This window comes from Pollachius pollachius (assembly GCF_949987615.1).
Source record: "Pollachius pollachius genome assembly, chromosome: 3".
Lineage (NCBI taxonomy): Eukaryota > Metazoa > Chordata > Actinopteri > Gadiformes > Gadidae > Pollachius > Pollachius pollachius.
Window position 1 is genome coordinate 30,715,112 of NC_136936.1, and position 17,135 is coordinate 30,732,246.

Consider the following 17,135-nt stretch of genomic DNA (forward strand, 5'->3'; position numbering starts at 1 on the left):
GGATGCTCTCTAACCCGACCGTAGGAGGGGGGTTAAACCCTACTTTAACCCTTTCACCTTCTCCACCACGGACTTCAGCCTGAATTCTGGAACAGGCCACCTCCAGAAGGTCTCTTAAGCCTCCTCCATAGGGGAGCAGCCTCAGGCTCCTCCCCTCCCCCCACTAGAGTAGTGCGGGTGCAAAACGAAGCAGTTCAGCTGTTCGGCTATCACACCACACTGCTGAGACTCCAGTCTTCACCCGCCCCCCCCCCCCCCATGTATACTTGATCCCTTGACAATTTTGTACGTTTACAGTTAAGACCTTAGATTAAACACGTAAGACAAGTTTTTCGTTGTTTGTGTGTTAATGTTTATTATTATATTAAATGCTTAATATTGGTTTTTAGATTCTACTTATCTTATTTTGGCACTATTTAATCTTATATCTCTAGTTTGGCTGTTTGAATTTCCCCCCTGGGGTTAAAATACACTTTTGTTTCTATCCATCTATCTATCTAGCCTCTGCCTCTCCACGTCATCAGATGAACCCGTCCTTAGTAGTAGTTATTAGACTACATGTCCTCACTGGTCAGATGACCCGCTCCTCCTAAAGGCTTCTTACCCTCCTCTTCTCAATGTCCACATCCTCACTGGTCAGATGACCCGCTCCTCCTAAAGGGTTCTTACCCTCCTCTTCTCAATGTCCACGTCCTCACTGGTCAGATGACCCGCTCTTCCGAAAGGGTTCTTACCCTCCTCTTCTCTGGTCAGATGACCCGCTGCTCCGAAAGGGTTCTTACCCTCCTCTTCTCAATGTACAAATCCTCACTTGGATCCGTCCTTGAGGCCCAAATTCCTATTTCCCTTCCCCTAGAAGGCAACATGGTATTGGCACAAATCTCAGCCACGTCCACCTTCAGCTCAACCCGACTGAGATCTCCTCAGGCTGGTGAGATCTCAGGCTGGTGGGTTCTCCTCAAGCTGGTGAGTTCTCCTCACGCTGGTGAGTTCTCCTCAGCCTGGTGAGTTCTCCTCAGGCTGGTGAGATCTCCTCAGGCTCGTGAGATCTCCTTACGCTGGTGAGATCTACTTAGGCTGGTGAGTTCTCCTCAGGCTGGTGAGATCTCCTCAGGCTTGTGAGATCTCCTCATAGTGGTGAGCCGTCCAGCCCACACAGATCCACATTTCAGTTTGACCCATCACCAGTAGCACCTACCTAGTCTGCTAGAAACCTTGGTGTGTGTGTGTGTGTGTGTGTGTGTGTGTGTGTGTGTGTGAGTGAGAGATCATATTGTTAATCTGGTTCCAAAAGAGAAGCAGTAGAACACAGGTTTAAAGGTGTTTGTTTTCTGTAATAGCACGTGTACAGTACATCTGTCAACAGGATAATCCATCAAACACAAACACAACAGAGCACGGTCTAAAGCACGATCACCGGCCCACACTGACTCCTCCTCTGGGTTCTGGAGAGCTCTTCCACGCCCCTCCCTCATACATGCAGCACATTTCAATTGTTTTTCCTATTAACCGTATAAGTCATACTTTAGGTATTAACCAGGACACATATTAATCATAGTAAATATTTCCCAGCAATTCTTTATTCTAAATTCACAACATTATCTCTTGCAAAAGACTGACCAGGGGTGACAGAGCGTGACGGTGGGACAGTGGCATGGCCGCTGTCCCGGGACCCGGACTACAGTCCACACAGCAGTCCTGCTGGCTCAATGCCATAGTGGGTTGCAATGTTGTTCTCTGCCAAGGCATAGGTTACCAAGGTGATAGTTGCCATGCCACTGCAGAGTGTTGTCAGGCATCCCCAATAACATCCTCCTCAGGCCCCTCCCCTGAAAAACAGTAACCATGACAACAGGGAGTTGAGTGAGTGAGTTTGTAATTGTTCGAGATGTCGAGATAATGAAAGGATAAAGATAAAGGAATGGATTACTGTTCTACATGTCGGGATAATGAGGTTCTAAAGGAATAGATTACTGTTCTACATGTAGTGATAATGAGGTTCTAAAGGAATAGATTACTGCTCTACATGTCGGGATAATGAGGTTCTAAAGGAATAGATTACTGTTCTACATGTAGCGATAATGAGGTTCTAAAAGAATAGATTAATGTTCTACATGTTATGATAATGAGGTTCTAAAGGACTAGATTACTGTTCTACATGTAGCGATAATGAGGTTCTAAAGGAATAGATTACTGCTCTGTATGTAGCGATAATGAGGTTCTAAAGGAATAGATCAGACAGAGATGATGAGATTCTAAAGGAAATTGTTAATGTTCTACATGCAAAGATAATGAGGTTCTAAAGAGTAGACTGTTCTATATGTAAAGACAATGAGGTTCTGAAGGTATAGGTCTGTGTTTTACATGTAGAGATAATAAGGTTCTACGGACTAGATTACTGTTGTATATTTAGAGGTGATGGGGTTTTAACGATGTTTGGGGGGGTTGGACCACACCGTTCAACGTGGTCTTCTCCAGTGGGGGGACGGGATGTGAGGGGGGGCTGTGCTGTCCATCAGGGCTGGGGGAGGAGACCTCCTCTGGGCCTGGGGGGTCACTGGGTTCTCCTGGGCATGGAGAACTCTCTGGTTCCTTTTTCACTGTTTCTGGAGAAACACTTAAAGGTCCCATGACATGCCACCATGCGTGAGTGTGATTAGCCGTTACAAGACGTTTTGAAAATCAGGCTCTTATGACATCACAAGTGGGCTTGTCAACCTAGATGTGTGCTGGATAGATCAGTCTACCAGCCTACCCATTGGACTGTAGCAAACGATGCTCATCTATCCGTCACGCATCTAGGGGGACACGCCCACTTGTGATGTCTTAAGAGACAGATTTTCAAAATGGCTTGTGACGGCTAATCACACTCACACCTGGTGGCATGTCATGGGACTTTTAACATTAACACACTCTAAACCCAAAAGAACAGACATGGTTTATATATGTGAGTATATCTATCTGTCTATCTGTCTATCGATCTAGATATAGATATCTCACAATCTCTCTCCTTCTCTATGGACCTCAATGAGCTGGCCTCCAACTGGCGTATGAGAGTGTCTGTGGTAGTGGACAGCTCCTGGTGTATGAGAGTGTCTGTGGTACCTTGGGAGGACAGCTCCTGGTGTCTGAGAGTGTCTGTGGTAGTGGACAGCTCCTGGTGTATGAGAGTGTCTGTGGTACCTTGGGAGGACAGCTCCTGGTGTCTGAGAGTGTCTGTGGTAGTGGACAGCTCCTGGTGTCTGAGAGTGTCTGTGGTAGTGGACAGCTCCTGGTGTCTGAGAGTGTCTGTGGTAGTGGACAGCTCCTGGTGTCTGAGAGTGTCTGTGGTAGTGGACAGCTCCTGGTGTCTGAGAGTGTCTGTGGTAGTGGACAGCTCCTGGTGTCTGAGAGTGTCTGTGGTAGTGGACAGCTCCTGGTGTCTGAGAGTGTCTGTGGTAGTGGACAGCTCCTGGTGTCTGAGAGTGTCTGTGGTAGTGGACAGCTCCTGGTGTCTGAGAGTGTCTGTGGTAGTGGACAGCTCCTGGTGTCTGAGAGTGTCTGTGGTAGTGGACAGCTCCTGGTGTCTGAGAGTGTCTGTGGTAGTGGACAGCTCCTGGTGTCTGAGAGTGTTTGTGGTAGTGGACAGCTCCTGGTGTCTGTGATACCTTGGGAGGACAGCTCCTTCCAGCGCTCCTTGTTGCTGCTGATGAGGCCGGCCAGGCGCCGACGCAGGGACGGCAGGTCCACGGCGGCCAGGGAGAAGTCTGTCTGTCCGTCCTCACTATTTCCATGACGACCAATGCTGTGCCGTTGGACTGAATCCACGGTAACCGATCCACTTCCTGTTAGACTAGTACACATACTCCATGATGACACTTGTAGTATTATAGTTTTAGTTATCAGTATTGTAGCGACCCTGGGACATTTAAATAGTTTGTGTGTTATGTGTTGCATTGTATTTCGTTGTCCGTTATGCCAGTTGTTCTATGCGCATGCATTGCAATGTTGTTCTTGTCAATCAGTGTGGGGGCCGAATCATCAGGTCAGCTGGGGGAGGGCCTTGGGAGAACAGGAGGGTGGGGGCTTGCACGTTGAAGGGACCGGGTTGGGGGTTGCCTAGTTGTTGTTAGTGTAGATTTTTGCCGTTGGTTATGGGTTACAGTGACCTGGTTTTTGTGATTAAAAAGTTCCTTCAAATACTTATGACTGGACATCGTTATGTTACCGGCGAGGTCATTACAGTATTAACATTATTATAATAATAAAATTTACAGTTAACACTAAGGTGTACCAATAATACAACGTGAGTGTTAGCCGGCCCTGATTAGCCTAAATATACATGTAATTACATTACCTTTACATAGGTAACATGTGCTTCCTGGATACCTGCATTGTCACATATTGACCTGTACCGGTAACTGTATCCGGGGAGCTAGGAGGGTGCAGACTGATCAGTGTGAAAGACTCTCTGATTCCCACCGAAGACGTTGAGGTCTTCCCTAACAAACCATGGCTTTCTAAAGCCCTGAAGGGTCTCATGTTTTAATGAAGGTGATGCTCCCCTTGGAGCGAGAGACTCCAAGGGGAGGTCTTAAATGAGATAGGCTTGAGGTATTAGGTTGGACTGAGGGATTCAGGTATTGGATGGGTTAAGATATAGGATGGATTAAGGTATGAGGAGGGATTGAGGTATGAGGAGGGATTGAGGTATAAGGAGGGATTGAGGCTGAGCTAAACTGCAACTCTACAATGAATGGAATGGTCTGAAAATATGACGGGGTCCCATCAGCTAGGGAAGGGCGGGATAACTCTTCATATTTGACAAAAGGCTGTCTGACAAATTTGATAAAAAAGTTAAGATAAAGTTTTATCCAAGATTTGATTATCATGATTTTAAAACCCAGATGAATGAAATAAAGGAAAACACTTGAGTCCATCCAATTGGCTTGGATGTAAAGAGCATATATCTCTGTACCTAGACCTCCTGAGTCCGCTCTCCCTGGCCAGTCTCTCCTCGTCTATCAGCGGCAGCATCACCTTCTCGGTTGCGTCTATAAGGATGCTGAAGGTAGGCTCCACGATGAAGTCTATGAAACCTACACACACACACGCACACTATGAAGTCTACTCCCAACACACATACACACACACACACATCTGTCATGTGGTATCAGAGGAGGAGGTTCTGCTGGTGTATACCTATCTGTGATTGGCCGATCATGGTGGCTTTCCGGTCGCATAGCGGCGAGAAAGGAAGTCCCAACTGCACCTCTTTATCCCCCTGGAAGGAAAGGATCAGCCATGAGACTCCAGGAAGAAGTCTAGACCTCACCCCAAGACAGACCCCCAGACCCCTATAGACCTCACCCAAAGAGAGGGCCCCAGACCCCTAGACCTCCCCCTCAGACATGGCCCCCAGAACCCTTGACCTCATCCAAAGACACGGCCCCCAGACCCCTAGACCTCACTCCAAGACAAGGCACTAGACCCCTAGACATCACCCCAAGACACAGCCCCCAGGACCCTAGACCTCACCCCAAAACCTGACCCCCAGACCCCTAGACTTCACCCCAATACCTGACCCCCAGACCCCTAGACTTCACCCAAGACATTTCCCACACCCCTAGGATTGACCCCAACACAGGGCCCCAGACCAGCAGCGGAGCAAGGGGGGGGCTAGCGGGGGTTAAAGCTCCCCCAGAAAAAGGCTTTGCCCCCTGAAAGCCCCCTGTCCAAAAACTCCCAGTAATAGAGCGTAACAGCGACGCCCCCTTTTTGAACAGCTCTGGTTCCGGAAGTAAATTTCCCATTCATTTTCACCTTTTGATTTTTCGTAAAATCGTTATATAAAGAGTTTTAAGCCTGGAACCAAGGCAATCGTTCATCATGGTAGTCGTGACCATATAACTTTTGATTCTGGGCAAAAAAATAATTTGGAAAACGGAAGAGAGGCAAAGGTATAAGACTGTGTACATTATTTTTGTGAACGAGTGAGGAACTCCTCATCCCATAAACCCTTGCGAACCTTTTCGCAATGGTTCCAACCCAATAGTTTAGCGTTTTTCTTGCATCTTATTATCTGTGTATGTGTGTGTGAGTGTGTGTGTGTGTGTGTGTGTGTGTGTGTGTGTGTGTGTGTGTGTGTGTGTGTGTGTGTGTGTGTGTGTGTGTGTGTAGTGTTTCATATAGAGTGGCGAAGTCACGCCCCTTCCGGTAGAGCCCATGGGACCTATGACATCGAAAAATATGAATGGGTTTCAATGGAGAGAAAGTAATTATTTAAGTAATTAATTGTGGAGTTAAATGATAATTTTTCATGTCAAGAGTTTGACCGTTTATTGTGCAATTGTTCAGTTAAAGGCTGTAGAGAAAACACAATGAGAAAGACTACATGTCTCGTATGTGACGTCAAGCTCCCTGCGACTGGCGTGGACAAGACCGACAATCTCCCCATCGGCATAACTGAAACTCTCCACATGCCCCGACTTATAATGGTTTTCACCTCTTTCGATGCTTTTATCCTCCCCTTGGAAAAAAGCCGTGAAGTGGAGCAGAGAGATCGACATGAGTTCCAAGTGCGGGTGGTGTCGTATTTCATTCGCGTCGAGAGCAGCGAAGAGCTGTAGTTCACAAAGCGACCTAACACAAAACCTAACATCATCAAACTTGTTTGCGAAAATTTTTAGTTTTCTTTGCAAGAAAAATTATCATTTAAATCCACAAACAACATATGTGTAATCCAGGGCATATAAAGACTGGGACCAGAAAATAATTACTTACTCTCCATTGAAACCCATTCATAATTTTCGATCTCATAGGTCACATGGGCTCTACCGGAAGGCGCGTGACTTCGCCACTCTGGTGAAAATGAATGGGATTTTTACTTCCGGAACCACACTGTTGCGCTCTATTTTTTTTTTAATAATATTGTGGGGAGCAGCACGGGAACGACCAGACAGGAGACCAGGTTATTTGATGTTGCAACTCTCGTGGCACATATTCCGCAAGACCCTGAGAGTTGCCTTTATGTAAACAAACCACACATACTCACATACTCCTGGAAGGGTCGGTGGCTGTGATCGCCACAATAATACTATATATATATATATATATATATATATATTAGGGCTGTCAAAATTAACGTGTTAATAACGCGTTAACGCAATCTTATTTAATGCGATTAAAAAAAATCACGCATTAACGTATTCTCTTTTTTTTTAAGTTCCACTTACTTTACATTTAATTACACTTGCAGTAAGTGACAGCCTGTTTACAATTCCCAAATCTGTGGTGTTCCGTAAATTTCATATTCAACCCACACTGGGTAAGTCAATAAAACTCCCTCAAGATCATTTGTCTAGTATTTGCTTATTAAGTACATTGGTATGAATGATAATATGTCATTCCATTTGATAATCTCTTTTAACTTAAATTGGAGTGGATTTAAAATAGAGGATAATAGATTTTAAAAGTGTGATTAATCGCGAGTTAACTCACCAATACTACTAGGGATTAATCAAGATATTTTTTTTAGCGTTTGACAGCCCTAATTTACTTAAGACATCGGACTGACTTATATGTAACAAAACAGAACTATGAAAGTATTATTTGTTGCGTCAAAATGTAGTTGCACCTGCTATAAACCATCTTGCCCCCCCGTAGCTCCTGCAATCATAATTCTTATGCACCCCTACTGCCCCAGACCCCTAGACTTCACCCAAAGACAGGGCCCAAGACCCCTAGACTTCACCCCAAGACACGGCCCCAGACCCCTAGACTTCACCCAAAGACACGGCCCCAGACCCCTAGACTTCACCCAAAGACAGGGCCCAAGACCCCTAGACTTCACCACAAGACAATGCCCCAGACCCCTAGACTTCACCCCAAGACACGGCCCCAGACCCCTAGACTTCACCCCAAGACACGGCCCCAGACCCCTAGACTTCACCCCAAGACACGGCCCCAGACCCCTAGACTTCACCCCCGGACATGACCCCAGACCCCTAGACTTCACCCCAAGACACGGCCCCAGACCCCTAGACTTCACCCCCGGACATGGCCCCAGACCCCTAGACTTCACTCCAAGACAGGCCCCCAAGATCCCTTGATTTCCCCTTAGCCCTGACCACCAGACCTCTAGATCCAAAGACCAGACCACGAGACCTAACCTCCATACCAGTGGTGGTGCAGGGGCCAGTTGTGTTGGGGTTAGTGATCGTATTTGTTAGTCTGTGTTGGAGTAAGTAATAGCATGTGTTGGTTTGTGTTTGGTTTAGTGGTAGTATTTGTTGGTTTGTGTTGGGGTTAGTTAGTGTGCATGTAGGATGTGTGTTACCTCCATCAGGTGGTGTGTCCACGTGTGTAGTAGGATGTGTGTGTACTTTGTGTTAGTGTGTGTTACCTGTCTGAAGAACTCCATCAGCTGGTGGATCCAGGTGTGTAGTAGGTGTATGTTAGTGTATGTACTGTTTGTTAGTGTGTGTTACCTGTCTGAAGAACTCCTCCATCAGGTGGTGGGTCCAGGTGTGGTGCAGACCCCAGGTCTTGGCTGGATGACTGATGTCTGCCGCGTGGAGCATCAGAGACAACACCTTCACCTTGTCCATCCTGGGAGACAGCAGACAGACAGGTTAGCCCTAACCCTGTCCTGGGAGGGCAGGGATGAGGGTTATGAAGGGGTGAGGGTTATGAAGGGGTGAGGGTTAGTGGTGGTGATGATGTTGGTAGTAGATGTCCTGGGAGTTAAAGATTGATGTATGAATGAGGGTTGAGGGTTAAGGCTGGTTTATAGTCCTCCGTAAAGTGCTGTACGTAGACACGGTGAGCCCTCTCCGTAGCCGGAGAGCCTGTCGGAGAGCTCTTCGTAGCTTACGTGCGCATTCAATATTTTTTAACTATCTGTCGACGCAGCGGAGACGGTAAGGGTTGTGATTGGTCCTCTAACAAATTCATTTCCGGAATCACTTCCCTGGTTTGACTTTGCACCTATTTACTTTGTTCATTGTTCACTTTGCACATTAAGGACCAATAAAACACAGAGTAGGATTTGTAAAGCTTTGGAAGTTTATTTACAAAACTATTGACATGGTTTGTAGTCAACATTTCAGATCGATCGGGCGGCGAATTGCATTGCGTATCCGACATCCCGAAGGAGAACTTCGAATGCTCAAGGGGGTCTCCGTAGTTACAGAGACCGGATATGGATTACGGATACGGAGTAGTATAGGGGGATTATTTGTTTATCAACAGGGCGGATGCGCGCACAGAATGAAAAGAAAATTTGTTTGACCTATTGCCATGCTTATCTTCGTGTGGTTAATTTGCAGTTGCGGTGTTAATTAGCGATTTTGTCAGCTTACTGTTACATTATACTGAAATCAGAAAACACGGTTATATGCTATAGACCCTATAGTATCTGTGGTATAAAGGGACGAATTCTAAATTATAAATATGTACACTTTATGTTGAAAGTATAGACCGTCGCGAGTCCCATTGAAACAAATAGCGCGGTGATTATTCTTCAAAACGAGAGCTGGTAAATTGTGAAAAATGAATTAAACTGTAATCAGACAACGCGGTTATATGCTATAGACCCTAGCGTATCTGTGGTATAAAGGCTTGGACGAATTTCGAATTATAAATATTTACAATCCATAGTTTTCTTTGGCAAGTGACCATGGTATAAGCACGATAATGCCCTTCGAGGTATCAAAACATGTTTGATCGATCGTAATTAAAGGGGACTACTTTTTGAGGGAAGCATGCAATGCGAATAAGAAAAAGCTTAATTATTAAAGTATTTGAATTGTTTTATTATGTTGGCAAGCAAGAAGTAGAATAAATGGGATAATCAGTCTTATTAAAAGTGTTTGTGCAACCAACTGCACAACAAGACATGATTGCGGCTCTTGGCGCTCTCGTCTCTTTCCGCAAATGACATGCGCGTAGAGCGGGGAGTGACGTAGAGTGACGTAGACTGATAATCTTTCTATACTTTGGCCTTTGGTGTGGTGATGGTGTTGGTGGTTCATACTCTTGCACCAGCAGCTGTATTGAAGCGTGTGTTGTGGATCCAGTATGGAGTAGGGCTTTGAATTTTGCCCAAAAATCATATTCAAAGTTCTTTTGTTTATTAATATTAATATTCGAATATATTCGAATATTTATTAATAATATTTTGACCATTAAATGCCTTCAGTAAGACCTATATGGTATAAAACTCAAGTTGTATTTGTTTTGTCCACCAGAGGTCAGTGTATCAGTCAACGTCAAATTGACGTTGATGGTGGAGGTGGAAGACATGGTGGAAGTAGGAGTGATGGTGGGAGTGATGGTGGGGGTGAGGGGAACACTGGTACTGACTCATGGTTCTGGGGGAGATGGTGATAGTGGAAGTGAGGGGAACACTGTTACTGACTCGTGGCTCTGGGGGAGGTGGTTTCTGATGGTCTTGATCTGCTGGAAGTGGCAGGACATGTCAGTGGACATCACCATCTCTATGACCAGAGCCCTCAGCTCCCTGGAACACACACACACACACACACACACACACACACACACACACACACACACACACACACACACACACACACACACACACACACACACACACACACAGACACACACACACACACACACAGACATGCACAAAGACAGACACACAAACACACACACACACACACATACACTGGGACACACACAGATGAGACAATACACACACACACACATACACACAGACACAGACACACACACACACGCACTGTGTGTTAGGGCAGGGTGATGGTTGTGGTTGGGATTAACCAGAGTGTGTGTGTGTGTGTCACTGTGTGTATGTGTGTGTGTGTGTTTGTCTGTGTGCGTGCGTGCATGTGTGTATGTGTCTGAGTGTGTGTGTGTGTGTGTATCTCTGAGTGTGTGTGTGTGTCTCTCTCTGTTTGTCTCTGAATGTGTATGTGTCTCTGTGTGTGTGTGTGTGTGTGTGTCTCTGAGTGTGTGTCCCTTTAGTGTGTGTGTGTGTTTGTGTGTCTTTGAGTGTGTGTGTGTGTGTGTCTTTGTCTCTGTGTGTCGCTGAGTGTCTTTGTGTGTGTGTGTGTGTGTGTCTATTTCCTGACCTCCAGTCCTCCTTGTTGAGGTTGGTGAAGATGTTCATCTCGTCCTCTGCCATCAGCCTGTAGGCGGCGCTCACGTGGTGGTTCTCCAGCACCGAGCGGTCGTTGTACAGGAGGGCCACCTCTGACCTGAGGGGGGGGGGGTCTCAGGTCAGACCCTCTCTGAGCTTAGGAAGGGGACCGGGTCAGACCCTGTCTGAGCTGATGCTCTATCAGTAGTTAGACATTAGTTAGATATCCCCACCTGACTCAGGTTCAGACCCTTTCTGACCTTGGGAGAGGACACGGGTCAGACCTTCTCTGAGCTAGCTGATGCTACATCTAGAGCATAGTTAGACATTAGTTCGATATCCCCGCAAATCATGGAGTCCATTACCCTCCAGCCCTCCTCTGAGCGGGCTATAAACTGTCTTGTGGATCTTGCCTGAACTGGTCTAAACTGGTCTAAACCATGACGGTAAAGAATATGGAAGAAATATGGCGGTAGGTCATGCTGATGAGCTTTATACAGACCCTGGCTATTGTTCTAGATGTTCCTACCAGCAGCAGCAGAAACGGTCCATATTTTGAACATTGTTGAGAGTGAACAGAGAGTGGGTTTGTTCTACGGGCATCAATCCCATGTCCTCCCGTCGTTCCTCTTGCACCCCCTGCAGGCCCTCAGATGAAAGACATGCTGCTCTCTTTCTCTTCTCATTACTCTTGGTCTTGACTGGTCTGAACTGGTTCAGTGTATCTGGTCTGAACTGGTACGGTGATTCTGGTCTGAACTGGTACGGTGTATCTGGTCTGAACTGGTACAGTGCATCTCGTCTGAACTGGTAGTGATCATCTTCTCTGGGAGTGTATTTTGGTATTCTCATCTGGCGTCTAGACCAGTGCAGCTCCTCTCTGCTGGTCTGCTTGTGTGGGCCCTCAGCCTCATCATCACTCATTCATCCTCCAGCTGGTGGAACGAGAGCTCCTCAGCCTCCTCCGCTCCCCGGCTGCTCACACCTCATCACTCACTGCTGCCAACAGGCCCATCCTCCAGCAAATATCACACAATAAACCTGGATATGTATACATATATGCATATGCATATACATATACAATTCTCTATCACTTGTTCCTATATTGAGGCGCTTAAAGCAACAACTTATTTGATCAGACTGATCACTTTACTGACTCTTTGGGTTTTAGTTTAATTGTTGAGTGCACTTAATGTATGTTGCTTGAAGTGTCAACTTTATGAAGGTTTTGTAATGTTGAGTGTATATCTTGTCTGAACTAGTAGAAATGGGCCGACTTGCTAGTGTGTATCTGGTGTGGGTGGTGTAGTTGTAGTAGTTTGTAGTACAGTGTGTGTGTGTGTGTGTGTGTGTGTGTGTGTTACAGTGTGTGGTTGTGTGTGTGTGTGTCTGTATGTTTGTGTGTAGTGTGTAGTACAATGTTTGTACCTGGTCTGTATGTGGAAGTTGTTGGTGGTCCCGGTGTGTTCGAAGTCATGGATTGCTGCAGCGAAGACCATTGCTAGGATCTCCAGTTCACTGAGCCAATGCTGCACACACACACACACACACACACACATACGTTATTGAGGTAGTATGCATATATTTATTTATGCTTATATTTTAAGTACTTAGATATAGTAAACTGTGAATATGGTATAATATATACCATGACACACACTATACTATATCAACACTGCCTCTACCACTACCATATCACTGTGATATGGTATACACACACTAGTATATATATATATATATATATATATATACAGTGGGGCAAAAAAGTATTTAGTCAGCCTCCAATTGTGCAAGTTCTACCACTTAAAATGATGAGAGAGGCCTGTAATTTTCATCATAGGTATACCTCAGCTATGAGAGACAAAATGAAAAAAATAAATCTAGAAAATCACATTGTCTGATTTTTAAAGAATTTATTTGCAAATTATGGTGGAAAATAAGTATTTGGTCAATAACCAAAGGTCATCTCAATACTTTGTTACATGCCCTTTGTTGGCAATGACAGAGGTCAAACGTTTTCTGAAAGTCTTTACAAGGTTTTCACACACTGCTGCTGGTATTTTGGCCCATTCCTCCATGCAGATCTCCTCTAGAGCAGTGATGTTTTTGGGCCACACGGACTTTCAACTCCCTCCAAAGATTTTCTATGGGGTTGAGATCTGGAGACTGGCTAGGCCACTCCAGGACCTTGAAATGCTTCTTACGAAGCCACTCCTTCGTTGCCCGGGCGGTGTGTTTGGGGTCATTGTCATGCTGAAAGACCCAGCCACGTTTCATCTTCAGTGCCCTTGCTGATGGAAGGAGGTTTTCACTCAAAATCTCACGATACATGGCCCCATTCATTCTTTCCGTCACATGGATCAGACGTCCTGGTCCCTTGGCAGAAAAACAGCCCCAAAGCATGGTGTTTCCACCCCCATGCTTCACTGTAGGTATGGTGTTCTTTGGATGCAACTCAGCATTCTTTCTCCTCCAAACACGACGAGTTGAGTTTTTACCAAAAAGTTATATTTTGGTTTCATCTGACCATATGACATTCTCCCAATCCTGTTCTGGATCATCCAAATGCTCTCTAGCAAACTTCAAACGGGCCCGGACATGCACTGGCTTTAGCAGGGGGACACGTCTGGCACTGCAGGATTTGAGTCCCTGGTGGCGTAATGTGTTAGTGATGGTAGCCTTTGTTACTTTGGTCCCAGCTCTCTGGAGGTCATTCACTAGGTCCCCCCGTGTGGTTCTGGGATTTTTGTTCACCGTTCTTGTGATCATTCTGACCCCACAGGGTGAGATCTTGCGTGGAGCCCCAGATCGAGGGAGATTATCAGTGGTCTTGTATGTATTCCATTTCCTAATAATAGGGGTTATGCGGAGCGCCCAGCGTTCGAACCGGAAAACAGGTGTAAACGGGTCTAATCATTTCCGCTTTTCACTTCCGTACACTGGTTGACTGCAGCGGTAGGTGATCTCCTGGTAACTTCTAAGTTTCGCTTTAGTGTATTCTATTTAGTATTTTGTTTTCTATTTCGTGTGATTAAAATTTAATTTTAACATTTGTGAAATTAAAATTTCACAAATGTTAAAATGTTAAAATACCAGAAACGGCAACATCTGAACAGCAGTTTTTGTTGTGTGCCGAGCTGTTCTGTGTCGGGGAAATTTAACTCTAGCGTAAGTTTCCACCAGTTTCCAAAGGATGAGTCAGTTAGGGCGATATGGGTCCGAAACATTAGGCGTGATAAATTCGTTATAAGGAGACACACCACTGTCTGCAGTCGGCATTAGACGGACCTGTGACAAGCTGCTCTGACAGTGACAGTACCTCTCAACCTGTCTTTGTTTGAAACTGGTGGAAAAGAAGATACAGCATCATTTCATTCATTCATTCATCACAGTTGTCTTTATACAAATCAATGTTTTAGAAATCTGAAACACATGCCAGAACGGTAGCAGCTAATCGACATTAATCCAAGCAGCTATCCTAGTAGAGTCTACTAGGATAGTAGTGTCTGGTCTTATGCGTCTACTAGACACATACGACCAGCGTACCACGTCGACAAAGACCAGCTTAAACACACAGGACATCGTAGTAATTATACTGTTGGTAGTATAAACCCATCGCTAAAATGCAGTCTTCATCTGATTGTCTTAATTGTCTGTGAGCAAAAATACTGCTAAACTAACTGATAGCATACAAGTACACAACTAGGCTACTTACAGTTAACTAACGCTAACGAGCGCTATTAGCAAAAGCTACAAATGTAAATACCTTCATAATTATGAATAAATGAGGAGGCGTAAAACTTAAATCCCTTGTCTAACAGAGTCCCCGGGGCTCTGGACGTCCGTTTGGCAATACTGTGCACATCGCTAATAGTTGTTCGGGGTAGATCCTGTAAACACCGGCTGTAGAAGGTCGCCATAATAAACTCAGCTTATTGAGCAGCGGACGACCGGAAGCCAAGACCACTGTTTTGTAGAACCCGGAAGAATGTTGCGCATAAGGCCTATTGCTCCCACAGTTGATTTCTTCACACCAAGCTGCTTACCTATTGCAGATTCAGACTTCCCAGCCTGATGCAGGTCTACAATTGTGTTTCTGGTGTCCTTTGACAGCTCTTTGGTCTTGGCCATAGTGGAGTTTGGAGTGTGACTGTGATAAGGAGTTCAAACAGGTGCCATTAATACAGGTAACAAGTGGAGGACAGAGGAGCCTCTTAAAGAAGAAGTTACAGGTCTGTGACAGCCAGAAATCTTGCTGGTTTGTAGGTGACCAAATACTTATTTTTCACCATAATTTGCAAATAAATTCTTAAAAAATCAGACTGTGATTTTCTGGATTTTTTTTTTTCATTTTGTCTCTCATAGCTGGAGGTTTACCTATGATGAAAATTACAGTCCTCTCTCGTCTTTTAAAGTGGGAGAACTTGCACAATTGGTGGCTGACTAAATACTTTTTTGCCCCACTGTATATATATATGGACATATATAGTGTCTACATAGTGTGTGCATAGTGTAAAGTAGACTCCAATGAGTCCCATCACGTTGATATAGTTCAGTGTTTGTACGTGAGGCCTGCAGACGTGTACTTGAGTAAATTAGTCTAGCAAATGGTGAACAATTGCAAAGATTGTAATCAAAAATTGTTCAGCAGTCATTTTCCAACATCTTAAAAATACATCAGCGTACATATTATGTATTTTGGAAAGTGTTGAAGCAGGATATTTAATTAAACAGTCAAATGCCTTTGTCTAGTGCTGGCCCTAAAAATAGATTGATTCCCCGGCGTTTTGTGAGTTCTCCACTCGCTCCCCAAGTTTTATAACAATGGCCACATTACAATAATTCTCCAAGCCGTGCGTCGACAAGCTGGATGCAGAGATGGGAGAGATTCTGTGGAGCGAGCACTTTAGAAGCTCTGAAGAGAATCAGGTGAATACTTTGATCTGTTATACGGGAGATGAAGCTGAGGAATGTTCTGAGAGGCTCAGTGGTCATTAAAGCTCAGTGATACACTAAAGTGAGGGATGGCTTTCAGTCTTTCTTTGAAGTGAAAAAATAACTTTTTAATATGTGCAAGCAAGAAGCATGGCAGACTGTTGCGTTGTGCAGTCTGACGGTGATTACAGGGCCCTGGAGTTAGGGAGCGTTGCAGGATGATTGCATCAGGGACAGGATGGTGGTTTGGCTGGCAGACACATGGCTATAGACCTGGATCTATCTGTTAACATGGGAGGACAATGAGAGGAGATCAAACAGCGGTTCAACACAGTGGGGAATCGCAGAGGGATGTTAGCTTCGTGGACAGAGTACTAAAGAGGCAGGGGGCAAAAGGAAAAGACAAATATTAGCAAATTCAGAAATAAAAGCCCCACATTTGTCAGGGCAGGAATCCAAAAAGCTGCAAGTGCTCCAAAGTGGAGGCCTGCCTCACCCTAAGCAGGGGGGCCGGCGTGCCTCCCCCTAAGCAGGGGGGTCCAGCCTGTCTCCTTCTAAGCAAAGGGGTCCGGCCTGTCTCCCCCTAAGCAGGGGGGCCCAGCCTGTCTCCCCCTAAGCAGGGGGGCCCAGCCTGTCTCCTTCTAAGCAGGGGGGTCCAGCCTGTCTCCTCCTAAGCAGGGGGGCCCAGCCTGTCTCCTTCTAAGCAAAGGGGTCCAGCCTGTCTCCTCCTAAGCAGGGGGGTCCAGCCCGCTTCCCCCTAAGCAGGGGGACCGGCATGCCCTCCCTTAGCAGGGGGGCCCGGCCTGCTGCAAAGTGCCGTGCCCTTGCTGGGTAAGCTGTGCATTGGATTGAGGGAGAGGAAGAAAGCTTCTTTCTAGGCTCTGTGACAATGGATGCTGATTCATATACTGTGGTCATAGACATAATGGACAAAAACATATCTCTCAAACTTGACACAGCAGTGGATCTCACCATTGTGTCCCAGACTAGTTCGGTCCAGGCAGGATTCCCCTGAAGGTGCGGCCAGACTGAATGAGGATAAGAGCCAACCAGACCACCAGGGAACACGGGAGCCCTGCCATCGCAGCCCTGGGCCTAC

At 45.7% G+C, this 17,135-nt stretch overlaps 1 protein-coding gene across 1 annotated transcript in view; it reads right to left on the minus strand.

Annotated features, from left to right (window-relative positions):
- Positions 1–1,791: 1,791 nt before the first annotated feature.
- pde1a (phosphodiesterase 1A, calmodulin-dependent) overlaps positions 1,792–17,135 on the minus strand; it is a gene marked incomplete at both ends in the record, with an annotated part of 43,682 nt that continues 28,338 nt past the window's right edge. Inside the window, 10 exons of the mRNA XM_079733775.1 lie at positions 1,792–1,829; positions 2,457–2,606; positions 3,106–3,576; positions 3,648–3,832; positions 4,958–5,078; positions 5,182–5,263; positions 8,469–8,589; positions 10,400–10,501; positions 11,094–11,219; positions 12,530–12,630. Coding sequence (XP_079589901.1) covers positions 1,792–1,829; positions 2,457–2,606; positions 3,106–3,576; positions 3,648–3,832; positions 4,958–5,078; positions 5,182–5,263; positions 8,469–8,589; positions 10,400–10,501; positions 11,094–11,219; positions 12,530–12,630 — 1,497 coding nt within the window. The remainder of the gene's footprint in view (positions 1,830–2,456; positions 2,607–3,105; positions 3,577–3,647; positions 3,833–4,957; positions 5,079–5,181; positions 5,264–8,468; positions 8,590–10,399; positions 10,502–11,093; positions 11,220–12,529; positions 12,631–17,135) is intronic.